Source organism: Manacus candei, unplaced genomic scaffold (genome assembly GCF_025592945.1).
Source record: "Manacus candei isolate 608988 ecotype Guabito, Panama unplaced genomic scaffold, ASM2559294v1 h1tg000033l, whole genome shotgun sequence".
Classification (NCBI taxonomy): Eukaryota; Metazoa; Chordata; class Aves; order Passeriformes; family Pipridae; genus Manacus; species Manacus candei.
The window spans coordinates 9,527,975-9,546,757 of NW_026138081.1; the positions used below are offsets into that span (position 1 = coordinate 9,527,975).

Consider the following 18,783-nt stretch of genomic DNA (forward strand, 5'->3'; position numbering starts at 1 on the left):
TCTTAAAGCTTTATGACAATTTCTCTTTGATCTCCAGACAAGCCATGCCTTTCCTTGACAATTTGTGCATCTTCAGGAACCAGTAAGTGTCAGGCAGTGAACCTGGTTCAGGGTGGGAACCTGAGCTGTGTCTTTTGCTTCCCTGAAAGAACACTAGGTTTCCTGCATGGTCCTGCCCGAGGCTGAGGTGCAGTCCTACAAATGCAGGTTCAATATGGCAGCCAAGGTACTACATAGCACCTCACAGCTCACCTCCTCTGTTTTTAAGTAAAAGTAAAGGGTGCCTTCATTCGCATTTCCCTGTATATTTGTAACCCCTTTAACAGGCATTCTGTGTGTGCCATCTGTGCACCCTCCGAGCACACTGTGTCCCCCGATGCTCTCTCATCTGCACGGCCTGAAGGCAGGCAGCACGGTGCTTGTGTTAACAGTTCATGCTGTCTTCTATGCTTGGTGGGTTGTTGAATTGCTGCTGTCCTGTCACGCAAGGTGCCTTCTGTGTTGACTCTCTTCTTATTGGACTGGAATATTACCTGCTATGGGGGAACATGGCCATCCTCATCTGGCTGTTGGGTCTGGTCTTTTGCCATGCTATTTACGCTTCTGAAGGCCCAGAATTTCTTATAAACTCTTTTTCTAATAATTTAATCTTGTAATTTCATGTTTTCTAGTAGACCTTTTTTATTAAGGAATGTTATTTCTATACAAACGTACAGTAAAAATGTGAGAAATATGTACCTTGCTGAAAGCATACTGACTGCAACTTAAAAGACTTTTTTAAAGCCTCTGTTTTCATATCCATATGCTTTTTATCTCTTGCACTACAGAGAACAATTTCCTCTGCTTTGAGGAAGTTCTGTAATTTAACTTTTCGTTTCCAACGTCCTCCTGTGTCTTTTATCTCATGTCTCAGAATTTTAAAGAATTTCATTAGCCACTTTAAGGACCTTGCTTTAGCTAGAATCTGCTTTACTCTGTAAAGCCTTTTTAAAAAATCTTTTAAAGCCTAGTATTTCTTATGCTGGTTCTTATAAGGGCTGTATTTCACACTTGAACCAAAACCACTAGTCTTGTTAAAAGACTACATCTTCCCTATGACTCTTGGAATCAAAAGCATTTGCAGGCTTTCCAGGTTCCAACCAGCTCTCTTTTCTGAGGACTTTCCTAGCTCATTCACTCCTACCAGTAGGTCTGGACATTCCTCTCTCACCTGTGCTCTCCACGGAGCTCTTGCTGCACACCCCATGCCATGGTGTCTTTGGAGTCTGAGCAAGAAGGAGATGGTCCCAGCTGGGGGGCTTGTTCTTCACATTGTCTGAGTTTCTTCTGCCTCTTTGTCACTGGACTCTCTACCTCCAAAGCAAGTGCAGTTACATGACCAAATTTTCCAGGTGTCTTTGTTCTGAATTTATGATCTTGTGTTCCTGTGTAACCTCTTGGAACAGCTTGTCTTCTCCAGAAGCTCTGCTTTCGCTAATGCTGCTTAACTGCAGATTAATAATAATCTTCTAGCCATCATGCTTCTTATTAAATATTTATATTGTGGTAGCACATAAGGGCTGTAATTGGGATCTAATTGTGCTGATTTATTCAGACCAGTTCCGAGACCTTTGGTACTACTAACTTTGCAGCTAGCAACCCTCCTACGTGTCCTTGTCCTTCACTGTCATTTTCCTTGGTCAGGTCAGCACATGAAACCGATCCCCGATTCCCTGGTGTGGAAACTGAGCAGCCAAACTGCAGTGTGCTGACAGCTCTCTGCGCTTGTTCTCTCTTCATCCTTTCTTTGATTTATTCTTGGAGTTTTCTAAAAGAAGGGGACAGGGCAGCCTGTCTTCTGAATTCCCCTGTGAATTTTTTTGCTCGTCAGTGTGTCTTTTCTGTGTTCGTTGATTGTAAAGACCGTGAGGCAGCCCAGGTGAGCAACTGCCTTCTTCCCTTACACACATAATGCAAAGTGCTTCTCAGCTCAAACTACGTAGCTCAGCTGCTACTGGTGCCTTATACATGTTGAAGAACTTAATATCTTTCCCATTTCTTAAAAATTAATCTCCTTTAATCCTGGCAACACTGTAAGGTTCAAAGATGTTTTACATTATGTGCAGGTAGGATTATGGTTTATTCCTTAGTAGAAGGAAAAGATTGATTTTTTTTTTTTTTTTTAACATTGCATCCCTGGTAGTTTTTATTTTGCTGAAAACCAAGTTGGTGCTTTTTTTTCTCTCAGCCTGACTGCAGAAGATGAAGGTATAACCCTCAATACAAAAAGTATATGCCAGAAGTCCCATTGAAAGCAGCAAACTATCATCACTCTTTCTGTGACAGAGATGTAGCGTTCTGAATCAAGTTGTGCAAGGTGATCTGCCCTTACACTGTCTACTCTCCTGTTAGCCACTGTGTTATCATCCTCAGTTTTTATTGTTTTAATAGTTGCTCTGGTCTGGAAGGAAGAGAATTTTGGATCTAGAGCAAGACATAAGCTTGTCAATAAATATTCTCTTCCTCTCTAGGATTTCCTTAAACTCCAAGGTCCAGTTGTCAACACAAATCTGTCATATCTTAGGCAGCAAATCACTCTAAGGCAAAGCAAAAGAAATTCTCAGCTTGAAGTGCCCCCAAACCCTTCTTATAGCGATAGGGGCACTGCAAGATGTGCTTTGCCTTGTCTCTCTGGGTGATTGAAAATGGAGCTTTGTTGACAAGCCAGAGACCAATTGTTTATTTTAAGAAAGTGGAACAGAATACATTGGTGCGTTGCAGAGCAAAGTCTTCTAGCAGAAGTAATGAAGGCAATTCTGAAATAACGTAGTTGTTTTAACTTCAGGTGTTTTTTCTCTTCTTTCTTTGTTTGCTCATGTCTTGTAAGCACTAGACAGCACAAAAGACAAGTGAGCTTTGAAGTTACAGGTCCTTATAGGTCCAACGATTTCTTTTGCACAAGCACATAATCTATTGTACAACTCTATTTCTGTATATCAAAGAGGCCTTTAGGTCTAAAAATCTTTTGTCTCCCAGTCACAGTTAAGTCCTGTTTGTAGATTATGATCACTAAGATCTGAGATGGGACCAAGGGTTTTAAGAATTGAAGGGGTTCTGTCTAGATTATAAAGTGGATGTAAACTATCAATGTAAGGAGAACACAGAGCAGAATTGGACGCTTCAAAATTTGGAAAAGGCACAAATATGAAGCCTGGGGCAACGCTGATGATGTCCAGAATTTACACAATTAGTGTGGTAAATGAGGAATTAGGAACACAAGAAAAGAGGAAGCAGTACAAAAATAAACCTTGCTGCAGTTCAATCTGGAAAGTCTTCTGGCATGATTCAATGACTGGTAATTAATAAACAAGGAAGATCCAGAGAAAGAAAGGAAATGTGACCAAAAAAAAAAAAACAAACCAAAAAAAACCACAAAAACCAGCAACAGCAAACAAGCAGTGAATGAATTCAATAAATGATGAAAAATATATGGCCATGCAGAAGAGAGTGCTGACAGACCCAGATGCCTGGGATGAGGATTCTCAATCTAGAATAAGTTTTTAATGAAATCTCCGGTGTAACCAGAAACTGAGTTTGAAGATGGGCTATACTAAGATTAGAACATGGTCACAGAGTCTCAGCTATTCTGATTATGGCTTTGTGCAACATCTGGAGTTCACAAAAACAGTCTGCATAACACAAAAGCATCTGCAGAATGATGTGGAGGTTGTGTCTGGGCTGAGCAGGAGTATTTGTGGCCTGTGTGCTGGATGCCTCCAAATAGGTCTGCCAGGTGCTGTGGGTAATACAAATGTTGTAAAACTTAGTTCCTGGTGTCATGGATTTACCCAGACTCCGCTAGGGTGCCCCACAAAGCCACTATTGGCACCAGTGCCAGCCTAACATTGAAGTTCACAAGAAGGAGCAGGGGCCAGTTACCTAGGCTGTAGCCACAAATATGAAAGAGTTTTGCCTGACTAGGAACTAGTGTGAATAAAGCCAATTCCAGCTAAAACTATGAAGTTTTGTATCTTCCTTCTGATTCCTGAGCCATTCAGTTTCCCTTTACACATCATTTAAAATAAAGAACTTGTGAAGTTAGAAATGGACCGTGAGCCAGAGGGACCTGAGCAGCAGGGGTGAGACAGTCATGCCACTGTGAAAGATGGGAAGAGAAAGTGTGGCTTCCCTCTATTCCCCAATCTTTTCTAGCCTGCCACCTTCTTTCCCCTGCGTACGGTATCTGCTGTCTGTGTGTCATTTAGTGCTAATTAAGAAGTGAGTGGGAGCCATAAGCTCATTACATTTAGAACCTGGAAATGGCCTCCTGAGAGCCCAGAGAGGGTACTGTCTGCTTTCTCGCCACAAAAGCTTCTCCACCCCACTGCCATAATTCTAACCACCAAGCTCCAGAACTCAGAATTCAACGCCAGCTCAGATTTACAGAGCATTAAGCGACTGAATTAAATCCTCAGCGTTCACTCGGCGTCAGCCTGACTGAGTAAAGGATTTCACGGGCTGGGGTGCTCTACAAGGCCATAATTTATAACGTTATGCAGAAGCTGATCCTCCAAGTTTTATTTTGGCTTGCCGCAATTTCGTTTTATTAAGGCCCCAATAGTATTTGTTGTTTTTCTGTTTGCTTTGATGTGGGAGTTTTAGATTAAATTCAAATAAATAAATGTTTAAAATTAAATTAGGTTTCATTTGCATGAGTTGAGGAGTGAAGTGCATCTTTCTTTCACCATATAAAACATAACAGACCCATTACCCATCACAGAGCCCTCAGTTGCTCCTGAAGAAAAATGACATTTCCTTCTGCGTAGAAAATACTTAAAAGTCCCAAGAATAGATTTATAGGAATATTTTAACCTTTTCTTTGATCCCTGAAATGTCATTGTTCTGTAGGCTACATTGCAAAACGTGACCTTTTATAGGAACCGTGGGATGGATTTGATCTTTGGAAGACGTTTTAGAGATAATGCACTACAGGGTGCAAAGAACGTTCACTCCTGAAAAAAGAGCTGAAAATGGTTTTGTGTGCTGATATTTGTGTTTATGCTGTACCTGGAGGACAAAAGGATTGTTTATGATGAGGCTGGTACTTCAGGGACAACAATGAAGAAAATAATAAGAGAACACAGCATCTTCTTCCGGTTTAATGTGCAACAGTTTTATTTTCATTACATTTAAAAGAAAAATTTGAGTACCAGAAGTTGTTCACTTGGGGGATGCTTGCAAATTAATCTGTCTGAAATGTAACAAGTTTTTATAAGGATTAGATCTTAGCTTTTCAGAGTGCACTCTGACTTCCTGACAGGCAAAACACAAAGCTGAGCAGTCCTGGGAGGAGAACTGACCCTTTGCTTCAGATTTGTGTTTGCTCTCATAGTGTCCTCTTTCATGGTTCTGCTGCCCATCTCTCTTGGGCTCTTTCTCTAGTTGTTTTACCCCCAACATTCTCCATGACAATCACAGTATGAGTTCTCCAGCAAGAGATCTCATCGTGAAAACACATTTCAGCGTTTTCATGATGACCGCAATAAGCTTGTGAGTGAAGGCAGATGCGAGTCCATGGGCTCACACTGTGTGTGTTGTCTCTGTGCTTTGCTGGTAACATTTCCAAACCAGATCTTTCTGAAAGATGTCACAACTTCTATGACCAAATACTGTCAGGTTGTACCTAATTCTGTAGCTCTTCCATGTGCAGAATTTTCACTGAAACCTATTGTTGTTGGCAAAATGTATTGGATTTTCCCCAGAATAAGAGAGATGTTTCCGTCCCGATAGAGCTTGCAGTCCAAGCAAAGAGAAAACCTGAGTGAGAATGTAGTAAGGAAGATAGCGGGTGAGAGAACAAAGATCACAGGTTACCACCCTAGTCATTGTTTATCCAAGTTTACAATGAAATAGGGTGCAAAGGCACCAAATGAATTCTGAGGCCGTACCAATATTGAAAGAGTTCCTGGCACTGGCTCTGCGGACTGCTGAACTGCCTGCCCCTAGTGAGACTGTGCTGGACTCCAGTCACTTTGGAGCTTGGAATGCAGATATAAAGAATTTACAAACATCTTAAGAAGTCAGAGTGCAGAAGACTGGAGGCTAGGAAAGAGATACTGGCCTTGAGGAGATAGAGTTCTAGACAGCAACAACCTTACCTTGCAGAGACTGAGAACCATGATGTGGCACATCATGTCCTAGGGGCCTTTCAGGGTGGGCATGGAGACCTGAACAACGTTGTCTTCATAGACACAGGGCCTGAAAGGATTTTAGACATACCTAATGTGCCAGAAAAAAAATTAGTGTCTGGGAGTCATTGGCCTTTTACAGTGTGACATGACTATTGGGAAGTGATGGCTGGTGACATTTTGAATATAGGAAGTGAAATGAGCAAAACAAAGACAGCTCAATGGCAAGTTGCATCAGGATAATGATGCCCATATACATTAAGTAGCAATATGGTCTCCTTGCTTTGCTCAAATAATTGAGCCATTACGCCGATGCTTTACACGGATGACTTTTTGTGGGGTTGTCCCTCCACCGGGCAAGCAGGGTTCTGTGTGCAACAGACAACCATCTGGTGTGTGTATCATGTTTGGTCTCTGTGTGCTGCCAAAGACAAGTTGAAAAACTCAAGTGCAATGTTTTTCTCTGAATCGGTGATAGTGGTGAAACGCTTAAGTGTAACATGGTCAACCCCAAAATGCTTTGAACAGCTGAGAAAAACTTTCAGATGAACATGGGGTGTTTCACTTTCATTGTAGGAAAAAGGTGATGAGGTGTAAACTCCCTGTTGTCAAGTGAGTTGTCAGCAATATTAATATGATGTGTAGCATCTAGTTACATCGCACAGGTCTTATGACCCTCTTAGAGGTCATAAGATTATCAGAAAATCATAATGGGATGAATATGTTTTATGCTTGGTGATTTGTATGACACTGTGAGATCAAAAAGAAGATTTTGTTGTCTAGGGAAGCAACCAAATCTGTGATAATCCAAGCATATAGTTAGTCATAAGAAATCACTGCATCTAGAAAGTCTCTGACAACCAAAGGTGAACTTCTCCCCAGATGCATTCAAGGTTGTTTCATTTGCCTTCCTTCTGCATGTCACTTAACTCTGGCTGCAGGATAGTGTACTTACCTGTATTAAAGAGTGAGTGAGGAATAGGGAAGGCAATATCAGATGTCTTTGATATCATCAAGTGTCCTTGCTCTAAGAAAAAAGACAATTCTAGGCATTTAGTGAGACTGTACTTTTAAGTCATGATTTGAATATATGAGACACCATATTGCATTGTGAATTCAAGCTCTCTCCACCAATGCCTAGGAAGCATCTCCAATTTATTTCTCTGAAATAATACTCAATAGAGAAATGTTACTGGCTTTGTCCTCTACACCTTAATGTGGGAGGAAGCATTGGGCAGAATCCAGAACAGAAATCACAACTGAGTTTCAAGAAGATAGCAATTCACTTTGTTGTTTTCCTCATTTTCCCAAAAGACTGAGAGTTATCACACAAAACAGACACTCCCAAGATTCAAGGAGGCAATGAAAGTCTATGGCAGAGCTCCTTCAGAATTACTGCCCTTGTTTTTCTTCTAAATTGTATAATCCAAATAATTGCTTTTGTTCTGTAATACAGTGAAATTGATTTATCCTATCCTAAATCTCTTTCAGTTGGCACTCTCAAGGTGATCTGCGATGCTAGGCATGCCATTCCACAGGCCACGGGGGATCTGCCTACAGTGGTGGTCAGCCTTGCCTTTGGAGTGAGACATTTCTGACACTTTTAAGTGTTAGTGTGTGTTCTCCACTGCCCTGCTAGAGGAAGTCTGGGGTGATTACTCCCCAGTATATCTATCTCTCTAGCTTCTAGAAACCTGCATTTTAGGCATTTTATGAGCCAAATTCCATCTAAACCATCATGTTTGATAATCACTGATAGACCCGCTCTCTATGAGTTTATCTAATTACATTTGGAGCCGTTTATACTTTTGACCTCCAGAGAAATCCGTGGCAGTTTAATTCCACGATTCAAGTGTGTGTTGTCTAAAAAAATCCTTTCTTTCATTTGTTTTAAACCTGCTGTTTCATCATTTTATTGGCTGCCTCCTTTGTGTGGTATAAAAAATAATGAATAATCATTCCCTATTCAAATTCTGTATACCATTCATGGTTTTAAAGCTTTTTATCATATTCATTCTCAGTCATATCTTTTCCAAGCTGCAGAAATCTAAACTATTTATTTCGTTCTCATCTGGAAGCGGCTTTATAACTCTCAACGACAGAATTGTCACATTATTTTATCTAGTTCCATTACATCCTTTTCAAAGTAGAAAAATCATAAGTGTGCATAGCATTGTAGATGTGTGCTCTCCATTGATTTATACAGTAGCATATTTAGGAACTCTTAATTCTTTCTTGGTCACAGTTCATTCATGAGGGCTACATCCCTGGTTTGATTTCACAGCAGAAGCAGAGGGATGTAACTGGAAAGCTGTGGTCTAACACAATCTGGTGGAGTCAGAATAAGTCAGGTTCCCCAGAATTGCACATCTATAGCTCAGATCATGATTTATCATTTTCTTTGCTACAGTCTCCATCCATCACCCTTCATTTCACATTCTACTGCTCTCGATTCTTCAGTGTCAAGAATTGCTCATCTAGAACACTTAGTAGTGGAAGATGTCAGAAATATAGGTGGATTCTGCTTCTCTGTTACGTAGAGAAATTAGATCCTGGATGCCTTGCATTTCTGAGCTATTTGTTTTCACTTAGTATGCTGTGTTTTCAAGGAGTTATTGCTTAATAATACCAAGTTGTTCTAAAATAGAAGGCTGAGTGCCTAGGATTTGCTTTATTGTATGAATTTAGTGCAACTCCCATCTCTTCAGCGAAGATCACTTTCCTCCCTTTTTAAGAGGCACCAAGCTGGGAGTATGAGAAAAATTATATTCCTCAGTAATTTTGTGGCATGAGCACACATTCTAATTTAGGGGTGATTTTTTCATTACCATTGGCATTTGGAGGGTTTCAGAGTGCTCAAGCTTTGCCAGCCCTCCTACCCATATAAGGTAATGTTTGAGTTGAATGTTCAAGGAGTATGAGTTTTGAATAATGTATTGAATTGCTAAGTTCAGAATCTTATTTGTTTTCATATTGGAAATTGCATCCACATCCAAAACCTTTTCTTTCATCAGCCACTTCCTCTCCCACGCCAAACTCCACATCCTATTAAACTGTTTGATAATCACTTGTGTCACTCTACTCAGGAAAACATAATCTTGGGGAATGTCTTCTCAGGAAGACATTGTTGGGAACCTGCTGTAGGAGCACATCAGGAGAGAGGTGCATGGTAGGAGGTGGCTGTGTCAGGGCAGCTCAAGGACAGCACAAAAAATTTACAGTTTTCTTTACAGAAAACTTCACAGTGGTCTAAGAAAACTCCTGCTAACAGAAAGGCGAACTCAGAAAACAGAAAGTAAAGCTTCCCAGAAGAGTAAAAGCAAGGTGCTGTGTCTTGGACAATCATTATTATAACTGAGTCTTGTCCTAGAACTCTTGCAGAAAGGTGTGGCCCAGTCCTACTACTCCTGGAAGCCACAAGTTCCTTTTTCTCTTCTCTCTGCCAGCTGTCTTTCTCCCATGGACCTTTTCATGGCAGCTCCATTTCTCTATCCCTGTTCCCAGACTAACCCTCTCTCTTCACTGCATCTGCCTTCTGCTGGCAGTGACTGTGCTGATGGACAGACAAATAACCCATCCCTCTTCATGATACAGTTTGAAACCCACCACATTGGCACAGTGCTTGCACAACAGGCTGTGGAAAGGACTTGCAACTACTTTAAAGCAGATTGAGATTTTTGCAGCCAGCCTCCTGACAACTTGTGCTTGGTGGAAAAAGGAGGAAAACCAGATGTATCGAATTATGGGCTCAAAGTTCTTTGCACAGGCCTGCTCGAGATCTGCTGTTGCCAAGTGCAAAGGCATGATGCCTGGCTAAGGATCTCAGCAGTGGGTCTGCAGAGTGTATTTGTCCCCAGTGGTGTAATGTCACTTGCAGTGATGAAAGAAAACCTCTCTGGCTGTGTAAAGAGACACCTGAACTTTTTGTCACCTTGAATACTGTGCTTATCCTATGTTTTCTCTTCCCCTCTGAGCCCTCATCTCTGCTGAGGTTGTTAGAGCAACATTTTTTCCAGGTGTTTGGGGAAGTGTTATGACCCAAGGACCTGTATGGGCTGTTGTATAGTGTAGCTCTGTGATGCATGTGTTAGAATATCTCTGCTGCCTTCACCTCACAAAGCCCAAATGTGAAACTCTCTGCACTTTTTTTGCTCTTCCCCTCTCCATGCTGACAGCAATGCACAAATGATGCATTAGCAATGCATCTGAACTTCAGTCATGGCTGTCTGAAATTTTAGCCCTTATGAGAGAGAGCAGACCGTGGAAGCCATAATTTTTTATTGTGCCCTAGGGTTGTTGTGAGTGAATCATCAAAAGAGTATGATTCAGTTGTAGCCATAACATTGGTTTTTCCTCTTGTGCCATTAGCATGGAAATGCAGAATTGATATGCTCTGAGTTCTGGTCACAGGTGCTGCCTGATCCCTTTAATGCATGAACTGTAATGGTTCTTATTTTTAGTGCATCTAATCCCTAGCACACAACTCCTCTTCTCAGGCTAGGTGTATGTCCTGGTTTGAGACAATTTGGAGAGGCGGAGACCTCAGACAGAAGTCTCCTCCCTCAGATTCAATACCCCTAGTTTCTCCCATGCAGAGAGAGCAGATACAAGTGAAAAAATAACTCTTTACCAAAAAGAAATGCTAATAACAACACCGCTAAAACTGGGTTAAAACAACTGATCTTGAGAAACTCCCAAGCTCCACCCACCAAACCAAATCGAGATGGCAGCTGGTGTCCCCCACCTGGAAAAAAACCACACATGACCAGAGGACAAAGACAAGATGGGTGGCCCTTCCATTTGGTTTGCCTCCCCCATGCCCAGAAAACCTGGCAGGAACAGTTGGAGAGTCAGTGCTGGCAGGAAACAGCAGATAGCTGTGATTCAATACCGGCAGATGCTTGTGTGGCGCTGGAGTGAGGCTGCGGTGCTGGTGCAGGCAGTCGGAGCAGGGCTGTGAACACCCAGGCAACTGGAAGGACCCACAAGACACCCACTGGATCCAGTGACAAGACTTGGTTGATGCAATTTCAATGTTCATCGGTCGAAGTGGTGGTCTCAGTCCAGATCAGTCAAGGTAGTGGTGAAACCACCAGGTTGTAAGGAAATTCCCGTGTGGTGAGGGGAGTGTTAAGTGAAGTAGGAGTGTGGTCTTTTATTTGGCTTAGGCTCAGTAGAAACGCCTCTAGTACTTCCCCTGGGGAGGGGATTTCTACAATGGGTGATACAATAATGGATCATGGGACATTTCAGGAATCTTCTACACTTTCTAAGGTGTTACAGCTGCCTGGTAGGTCAGCACAGCTGGATCCACTATGGCCCATCAGCAGAGATTACAGGCTATGTGTGAACTGTCCCAATGCTTCCCGGATGGGAGTTATCACAGCTGAGTCATTTGCATAAGAACAAAAGAACACTACCCCGCCTCTCTCCTAGCCTGAGGTGTTGGATGTGCATGCCCTCAGCACCTGGGTGGCCACTGCACATTGTTAGCAAAGCACACTGCTGATTAAGCCATTAGCACCACTAGTCCAGTCTCTTACAATACCTGGGTGGTCACTGCAGGTGGTCAAATGTTTGAGTCATTAATCACTAGCAGTTCAGTCTCTTTAAAGAAGGCAAAACACCAAAAAAACCCAAAAGGGCATATTTGGGGGAAAAAAGAAAAAAGGTGGATATCAGAATTCTTTGTGTAACCCAGGACAACTTAATTCAGGGACAAATAGTAATGTAAGGACTTTACTCGTCTGTCTGGGTCTGTCTCTTATTCAGATACTTTTCAGTGACCCCATGCCTTTTTAGATCTTTCCTATCAGAGCACAACCATCTCTGATACAGACACCAGCCAAATGTGTTCAGACAGCCCATGATGCAGGATTTGTGCTTCTTTCAAAATGACTGTCACCCGTATTTCACGTGGGCCTTGAGACGGTAACTGCATAAACAAAGTGCATCAGGGATGAAGAGGTGCCAGACACAGGTGCTGATTAAGACAAAGGACTAGGTAGTTCTAGAGACTTGATTTTTTGGTGTAGCTCAGGTTAGCTTTGTTAGATTGTCAGTCTGTAAAACATGATTCATTCATGAGATCTTAATTCTGTGTCTGTCTCTCAGGCTAACAGCATACTTGCCTCAATTCTTACCACGATGCCAAACTACCTTCCCTTCTTGTTCCTACTTATAAAACGTGTTGTAGTTGTGAAATTATGGAATTAAACCCTCCATTTCAAACCAGATGGTAGCTGCAAAAATCCTGAGGAAACATCTATGAGGAATTTTTTTTCCCCTTCTGGATTTTTTTAATGTGGTTTCTGTTTCTTCCCTGCTCCTTTGTAACTTCTGAGAGCAAAACAATGCCTCTGTGGACATGTTTCAAACTGGTAAACAGATTTCATCTCAGGGTTCCTCCTGTGCTTTTCAGACACAGTTCACCATTCTTGTCTTCAGACCTGGGCTTACACAATAATTGTATGAGCCTCTGCTCTGCATCTCCTGCCATGAATCAGCTTTACTGCTGTTCATTATTTCCGTGACTGTCAGGAAGCTAGATGGAAGTCACCTCTTTAGATCTTCTCTCTCCTTCTGTCAGTATTGGACATGACAAATAAATGAAGATCTCTTCTCCAGAAAGTTTACAGAAGTCCAGAGGAAGAGAGATGCTGTGTAAGGTGATGGTTTGCATGGTAGCACTGGTTCCTTGTTTGCCTGCCTTTAGGTGGTGTATTGTGCAGCATTTGCTCATATGATACCCTCATTTCTCTACCCATGGAGGCAGGTCTTCATGGAGAGCTGTGATGGAGTGGAAACAGGTGAAATGAAGCAGGAGGTAGAGCAGAGGGAGGGAAAATCTTCAGAGTGAACACTAGAAAAAAGCTGAAGATAATAATGGCGTTAGCAAGCCTTCAGCATGTGGGTTGGTTTGTTTATCTAGCTCTTGCTTACCAAGTCTCCATTGCTTCCCTGAAGTCACACAGAGAACAACAGCAGGACTGTGCAAACCTCGATGGCCATGTAATTGATGGGAGAGGTAGAATGTTTGCCTGCTGTCCACTGATGTCCAAATGTCATTAAAGAACCTTCATTTTTCTTTTACATTTCATGTTTCTTGACCTTTCCGCTACTCCTTTACAAAGAAATAACCAGACAAAAATCCCATTTTTTACTGAAGTCTGTCCAGAATTCTCTTTTGAGTGGCTTCATGTTGTAGTGCATTTTTCATGGTGCTCCCACTCCTTAATGCCCAATTTTTGTGTTTAGTCTTACATAATTCTTTTCAAAGACTTCCTGAGGATGAAATCAAATGGCTGACTTCTAAAGGATTGCTCTAAGTTTGGCAGGACCTCAGTTCATGGAGTAGAATAGTACACCAGTGTAGCACAGTGTCTGGGCAGTACTTTCAGGGCAAGCAATTAAACTGCAACAACAGTGACCCTTAAAATGCAATGTCCCAGCGTACAGTAAATTTTTTCATGTTAAAGGTTGTATTGCTTCCTCAGGAACCATTTTGGGAGTTTTTTCACATCACAATGTGGATGTTACTTATTCTTCCAACAGGTCCAATACGCAGTATATTTCATTGCTAAGCTGAGTGAGGCTTTTATTTTCTCAAATTATATTTCTATCAAACACTCATTTATCTGTTTCATGGTTGACAGAAGATTTGGACCTTCTGGTGCTTGCAGCAAGTGGATTTACCCGATGGATTTGCTGTTCTTCCAGCTTCCCCTTTAGTCACAGTTGTTGCCAGCAGTAGTTTGAGTTGCCAGCAGTAGTTTGAGTGTGGCCACTAGTGTTTCATTCATGTAGCCATGGCTTTCCCCCCAGATGAAAATGTGAAAATGCATTGAGAACCAACTCAGCAGAAGGCTTGTAAATTCTTAGTATTGCAGCAGTCTGGGGTCTAGCAGCAGTTTCTGTATTTGCTGTATTTCCAAAGAGTCGTAGGTTTCTGATATGAGCAGTTTATATTGAACTTGATAGGCTCTACAGAACTCTATACAGTCAAAGAGAAAGTACCCTCCAGGAGAACATTAGGGATGCAAGAGAAAGTATGCAAAATTCAGAAAATATGTATCATCATTTTTTGCAGACAAATCCTATCTCTGCTTTTTGCTGCATTTGCATTACAATATTATATTTAATAACACTATGACAATAGTTCTCAAATAATATACTATAATGCAATATGGTAATTTGTATGCAAGTTTAGAAACTTTTGTAGGATTTTAGTTTTTTTAATTTTCTTGCACTAGGTTTCCCTGTTTTCATTGTCATGGTGTGTCTGAATTGGACCTCTTACAGATGTTCTCAGTAAATCATTTACACCAATCATTTTGTAAGTAACCTTATTAGCCATGTTCTTTCCTGAAGCTGAGGCAGCTAATGATGAACCCAATTTGACTATTCATACATAGACTGAATGCAGTATTCCTTAGCTGTAATTTAGGGACTACGGTCAATAAATAGGGATCTAAATTATCTGCAGTCTTGCATTAACCCTATATGTGATTCAGCTTTCCTTCTTCCCCCAGGGAAATAAAGTCCATCTCTTAAGGTCAGTCTGCTTATACTAAAATCTAAATTATGTTCTTTTAACTGCAGTTACTTTTCATACATAGTTGAGCTAGGCAGCATTTTTATAATGTAAGTAAGTTTGGGGCGAGAGATGGGATGTAATTACTTAACCATTTCCTCATTTAAAAATACATTTTCTAGTAACGTTCAGTGAGGAAACAGCAAGGGGGAGATGAGGAGATATCACAAGAAATTACTATCTGGATTCTGTCCTATCCATGGAAGACTCCAGCTTAAGTGCTCATGAAGAAAATAGGAGAGATGCTACTCTATCCTTTCAGGTCAGAGGGCTTTCCATCACTTAAGAAAGTTCCTTTTCTAACAAGCTAGAGAGTGTTTTGAGGCCGATGCTGCTAGTCGTGCTTCTTTTAGTCTTGTGAAGGTACCGAGGGTGAGAATGCTCAGCTGGCAGGGAGAGTGCTTTAATTCCGCTTCTCACTCCACTGCATGGTTAATTATTTTTGCATAGAAGAAAATGCTAAAAGAAGTCCATTCCAAAAAACAGAGTAGCCTAAGTATATAGTACTCCATAAGCAATTTGGAGATAAAAATTTGAATCTTTAGGGCCATTAAGTGTAGTTTTCTTCTATCCTTGGTGAATGCTCTTACCTCTGAGCTATTACGTAAAAACTAAATGCACCACCAGTTTTGTGAATTCAACCATTCATTTTCATAACTTTTTTTTTCCTTCTAATCAGCACTATAAAGGGCATGTTGTATTCTGGATAAACTAGAGTTTTTCCTGTTGAGCAAGGCAATGATTTCTGGTTGTGTCTTCTCTGTGCTGAAAGATTTTATATTGAACTTCATTTGAAGTAGATCTTTCAGTTAATTTTTATTTTCATAATATGTCTGTTTCTACTCACTTGATGTGGTATTAATAGTAGTAGAAGTATCACCATCATTATTATTATTATTACATAGCTTGAGTCCAGCTCTGGATTACTTTGAGTGGGTCTGCAAAGTTTGTTAAGACAACTATGCCACATTTGCAAAATTTTAGAGAGATCAGGATCTCATTCTGGGACCAAAGGTTGAATTCATGGAAAACAACAGGTCAAATCTAACCCAGCAAAGCACATAGACACCTGCTTAATTTTAAGAAACATGCTTTAAGAAACTTTTATGAGTCTCATGGTTTTATGAAGCATTTTTCAGGACTGAGGTAGAGTACTTGGTGCAGGACAAAATCAACTCTTTAATGAACTTAGCAGAAAACCCCACAGGCATACTCAGCATGTGCTTTTAAAACATGTATAATTGGGTCAAATGAAAACTAATTCCCACTGGAGTCCAGCCATGCCCAAGGAACCCTTCCAGGATTATTCTTTGAAATCCTTCAGGCAGAAATATTTCCATGCCGATTTCTACTTCAAAACCTTTTGACTGTAGCACTGTTCAAGAATAGACTAACAAGAATTCTTCATATATGAGAATTTTTCCTGTTCTCCATATCCCTCCCCTTACCATCCTTCTCCCTCTTGCTTTCTTCACTGCCTCTCAGCATAGTAGAAAAGGTCAGAAGCAATTTGATCAAGTGTCCCAAGAAACGAGTGTCTTTGAAGAGAGTGCAGGCTTGCAGAATTTGAATATGAGAGGATAATCTTTTGAAGAATTGTTGGGTCCTGGAAATAGAGCTTTATAATGAAAAATCACCTTTGAACCTCACATCTAGCTATTTTAGGTTAAAGAGAAGTAAGTCCTTTCAGTGGGGAGAAAAAAAAGGCTTCCTACAAAAGGTGTCTTCCCTCCACTTTGCTACCTGGATAATATATTTGGGCTGTTTCTCCCATCACTTGATATATACTGCACAGACACCAAATGAATTAACAGTCCCAGAGGGCTGTCAGAATGCAGAAAGTTATAAATTAAGGACAGACTTAGCCTAAATTGGTGTGTCTGAATTTGTGAATGAATTGACACATGGCTGTGCTTATTCTCTGAAGCAAAAGCTGCTGAATCTCTTCAGCTACTAAGCTTACCCTCACTCACCAGAACTGCCTAGTCTTTTCCGTAGTTGATCGTGCAGAACAGATGCTGTATTGCTGTTGAAGTGTACATCATTCTTATCTGCTGGTAGGAGTTGCTAAGCTGTCTATTACTGATATAATCTGAGACTTTAGTGGATCCCTTGCACATGTTAGCATATTCTTTCTCCTGGATGACCCAGTTGGACTTGTCTACATTGGAGACCAAGCATTTTCACTTTTACTATAGCTCATTTAAAACATATAGGAAATCAAGCTGCAAAGCACCGTTAGCTTTGCAAGTGGAGGGGGAAACTTACGCATCCCAGTGCTTTGCATTGAATCTGGAAATGAGCCGTTCTGAATTGGCTTATGCATTTCACTGTCAGGCCTTTTCAGTACTAGCAGCATTCCTCCTCTTGACAGAGATACAAGGTGAGAAACCTTCCAGCACTTAGGGGTGGGCTTTAACTCCAAGTTCTTGGTGCACTTCATTTTGATCTTGGCTCTCTGATTCCCACAAGTTCCACTTCATTTTGAGATCTTTCAGTTGTTTAAAGCTGACACACAATGGATACTTCTCATAGAAAATTAGTGTGCGCTTGCCAGAGGATGATGTTAGTCCTCTCTGGTATGGGTCCTTTAATGTATAGTCCCTGTTAAATGGATCTTCTCTGGGATATTTTTCATTCTTGACAGTGAAGACAGACAATCTGTTGAGAACAAAGGGGAATTATTTCCTCTTTGGTTTAGGACTGCTTTGCAGAACAGCTAGATTTCATCTCTGGATGAACTTCCATCTTCACACTCCTGCAGGAATACCTGCAGTCAAGGAGTGTTTAACTTCCAACCCTTGACAGGAGAACACAGCCGATGTCATATGCTTTCTCTAGCTGCAGCTTCCTTACGCAATATGTAGTTGTCTCTTTGTCCATGCTGGACTGTGCCAGCAGGGAACTAATAATGTCCAGCAAAGGGTGGGAAAATGATCATATCTGTTTTATTTTAAACTGAATAGTTTAGGCTTTCTGGCTTGCCTGTGAGTTTTGGGGGGGTTTTGTTTGTTTGTTTGTTTTTTCCCCTGTAGGATATTTTAATGCTTCTGTAAGGAAAAGTAAGTTGTCAAGATGGCAGCTGAAGGGGGTGGATCAGTCACCATGCTCCAAGCAACTCCTTAGAGCTGAATTCTGCCATAGGGGCAGGCTCCTGGTCATGCAGAGCCCATTAAAAGGCAGAGTGGTGTCCTGAGTTTGCAGAGCCAAGAGCTGAGTCTGGCCTGCAGCACACAAGCAGGCAGCTGGAGAGTGCAAGTCTGGGGTTTTCCCATCAGGCAGCAGCCCTGATGTTCTGTGAATTCGTACATGAGGTAGACTGCAGTTTAGCCTAATGCACACTGGTGCTTTGGGATGGCCCAGAGCTTTGGAGTTTTGCTACATTTAAACAAATTAACATAGTCATGGCAGCAAATGATTGTGATTTTTCCTAAAGATGAACAAACCATGGGTCTAATAGGGACCTGCTATTTCTCAGAAATTAAAATGCTGCTTCCCTAAATGAGGCCAGGGAGAATGATCAGATGTACAAAGAAGGAAAACATTGCCAGACAGTATCTGGGGCTGGATAATTTGCATGAAAATACTCCCCATGTCAGAATCAAATAGTCTCTGTGATAAGAAAATAATTTTTCCCCAGCTTATACGATATTGAGTACTAAGATTTTTACATCCTCTTAGAAACTTGCAAACAGCCCTTTTGTCCCTATCAGTGCTGGTGGTTTACTTTTTTCCACTGGACAAACATTGATTTTTCTTGCTACCAAACCCTGCATTTCTAATGGAGCTTGAAATTAACACAATTTTTTTGTGGTTGTTGTTGTTTACCTCCTTGTTTGTGCACCAACGACCTAAATGATGTTGGCACAGCTTGAGGAACGAGGTTTCTTAAAGTTTTAGTTGAATGCAACAGGGAAAGCACAACACATCTTTTTCTCCAGGCACTACACAAGTAACAACGGCCACACGGTATCAAGGGGTGGTATCTGTGACACTGATTAAAAGGCTTAGGAAAGCTTGCAT

General features: G+C 41.2%; 1 protein-coding gene across 4 annotated transcripts in view; it reads left to right on the plus strand.

Moving 5' to 3' along the window:
- LOC127472857 (transmembrane protein 263-like) overlaps positions 1-18,783 on the plus strand; it is a 208,379-nt gene that overhangs the window by 158,549 nt on the left and 31,047 nt on the right. The window contains exon 2 of one of the 4 annotated variants that reach the window (XM_051791703.1): positions 14,420-14,502. The exons of the other annotated variants lie outside the window; for them this stretch is intronic. Coding sequence (XP_051647663.1) covers positions 14,469-14,502 — 34 coding nt within the window. The 5' untranslated portion in view covers positions 14,420-14,468. The remainder of the gene's footprint in view (positions 1-14,419; positions 14,503-18,783) is intronic. 4 annotated transcript variants of the gene reach the window in all.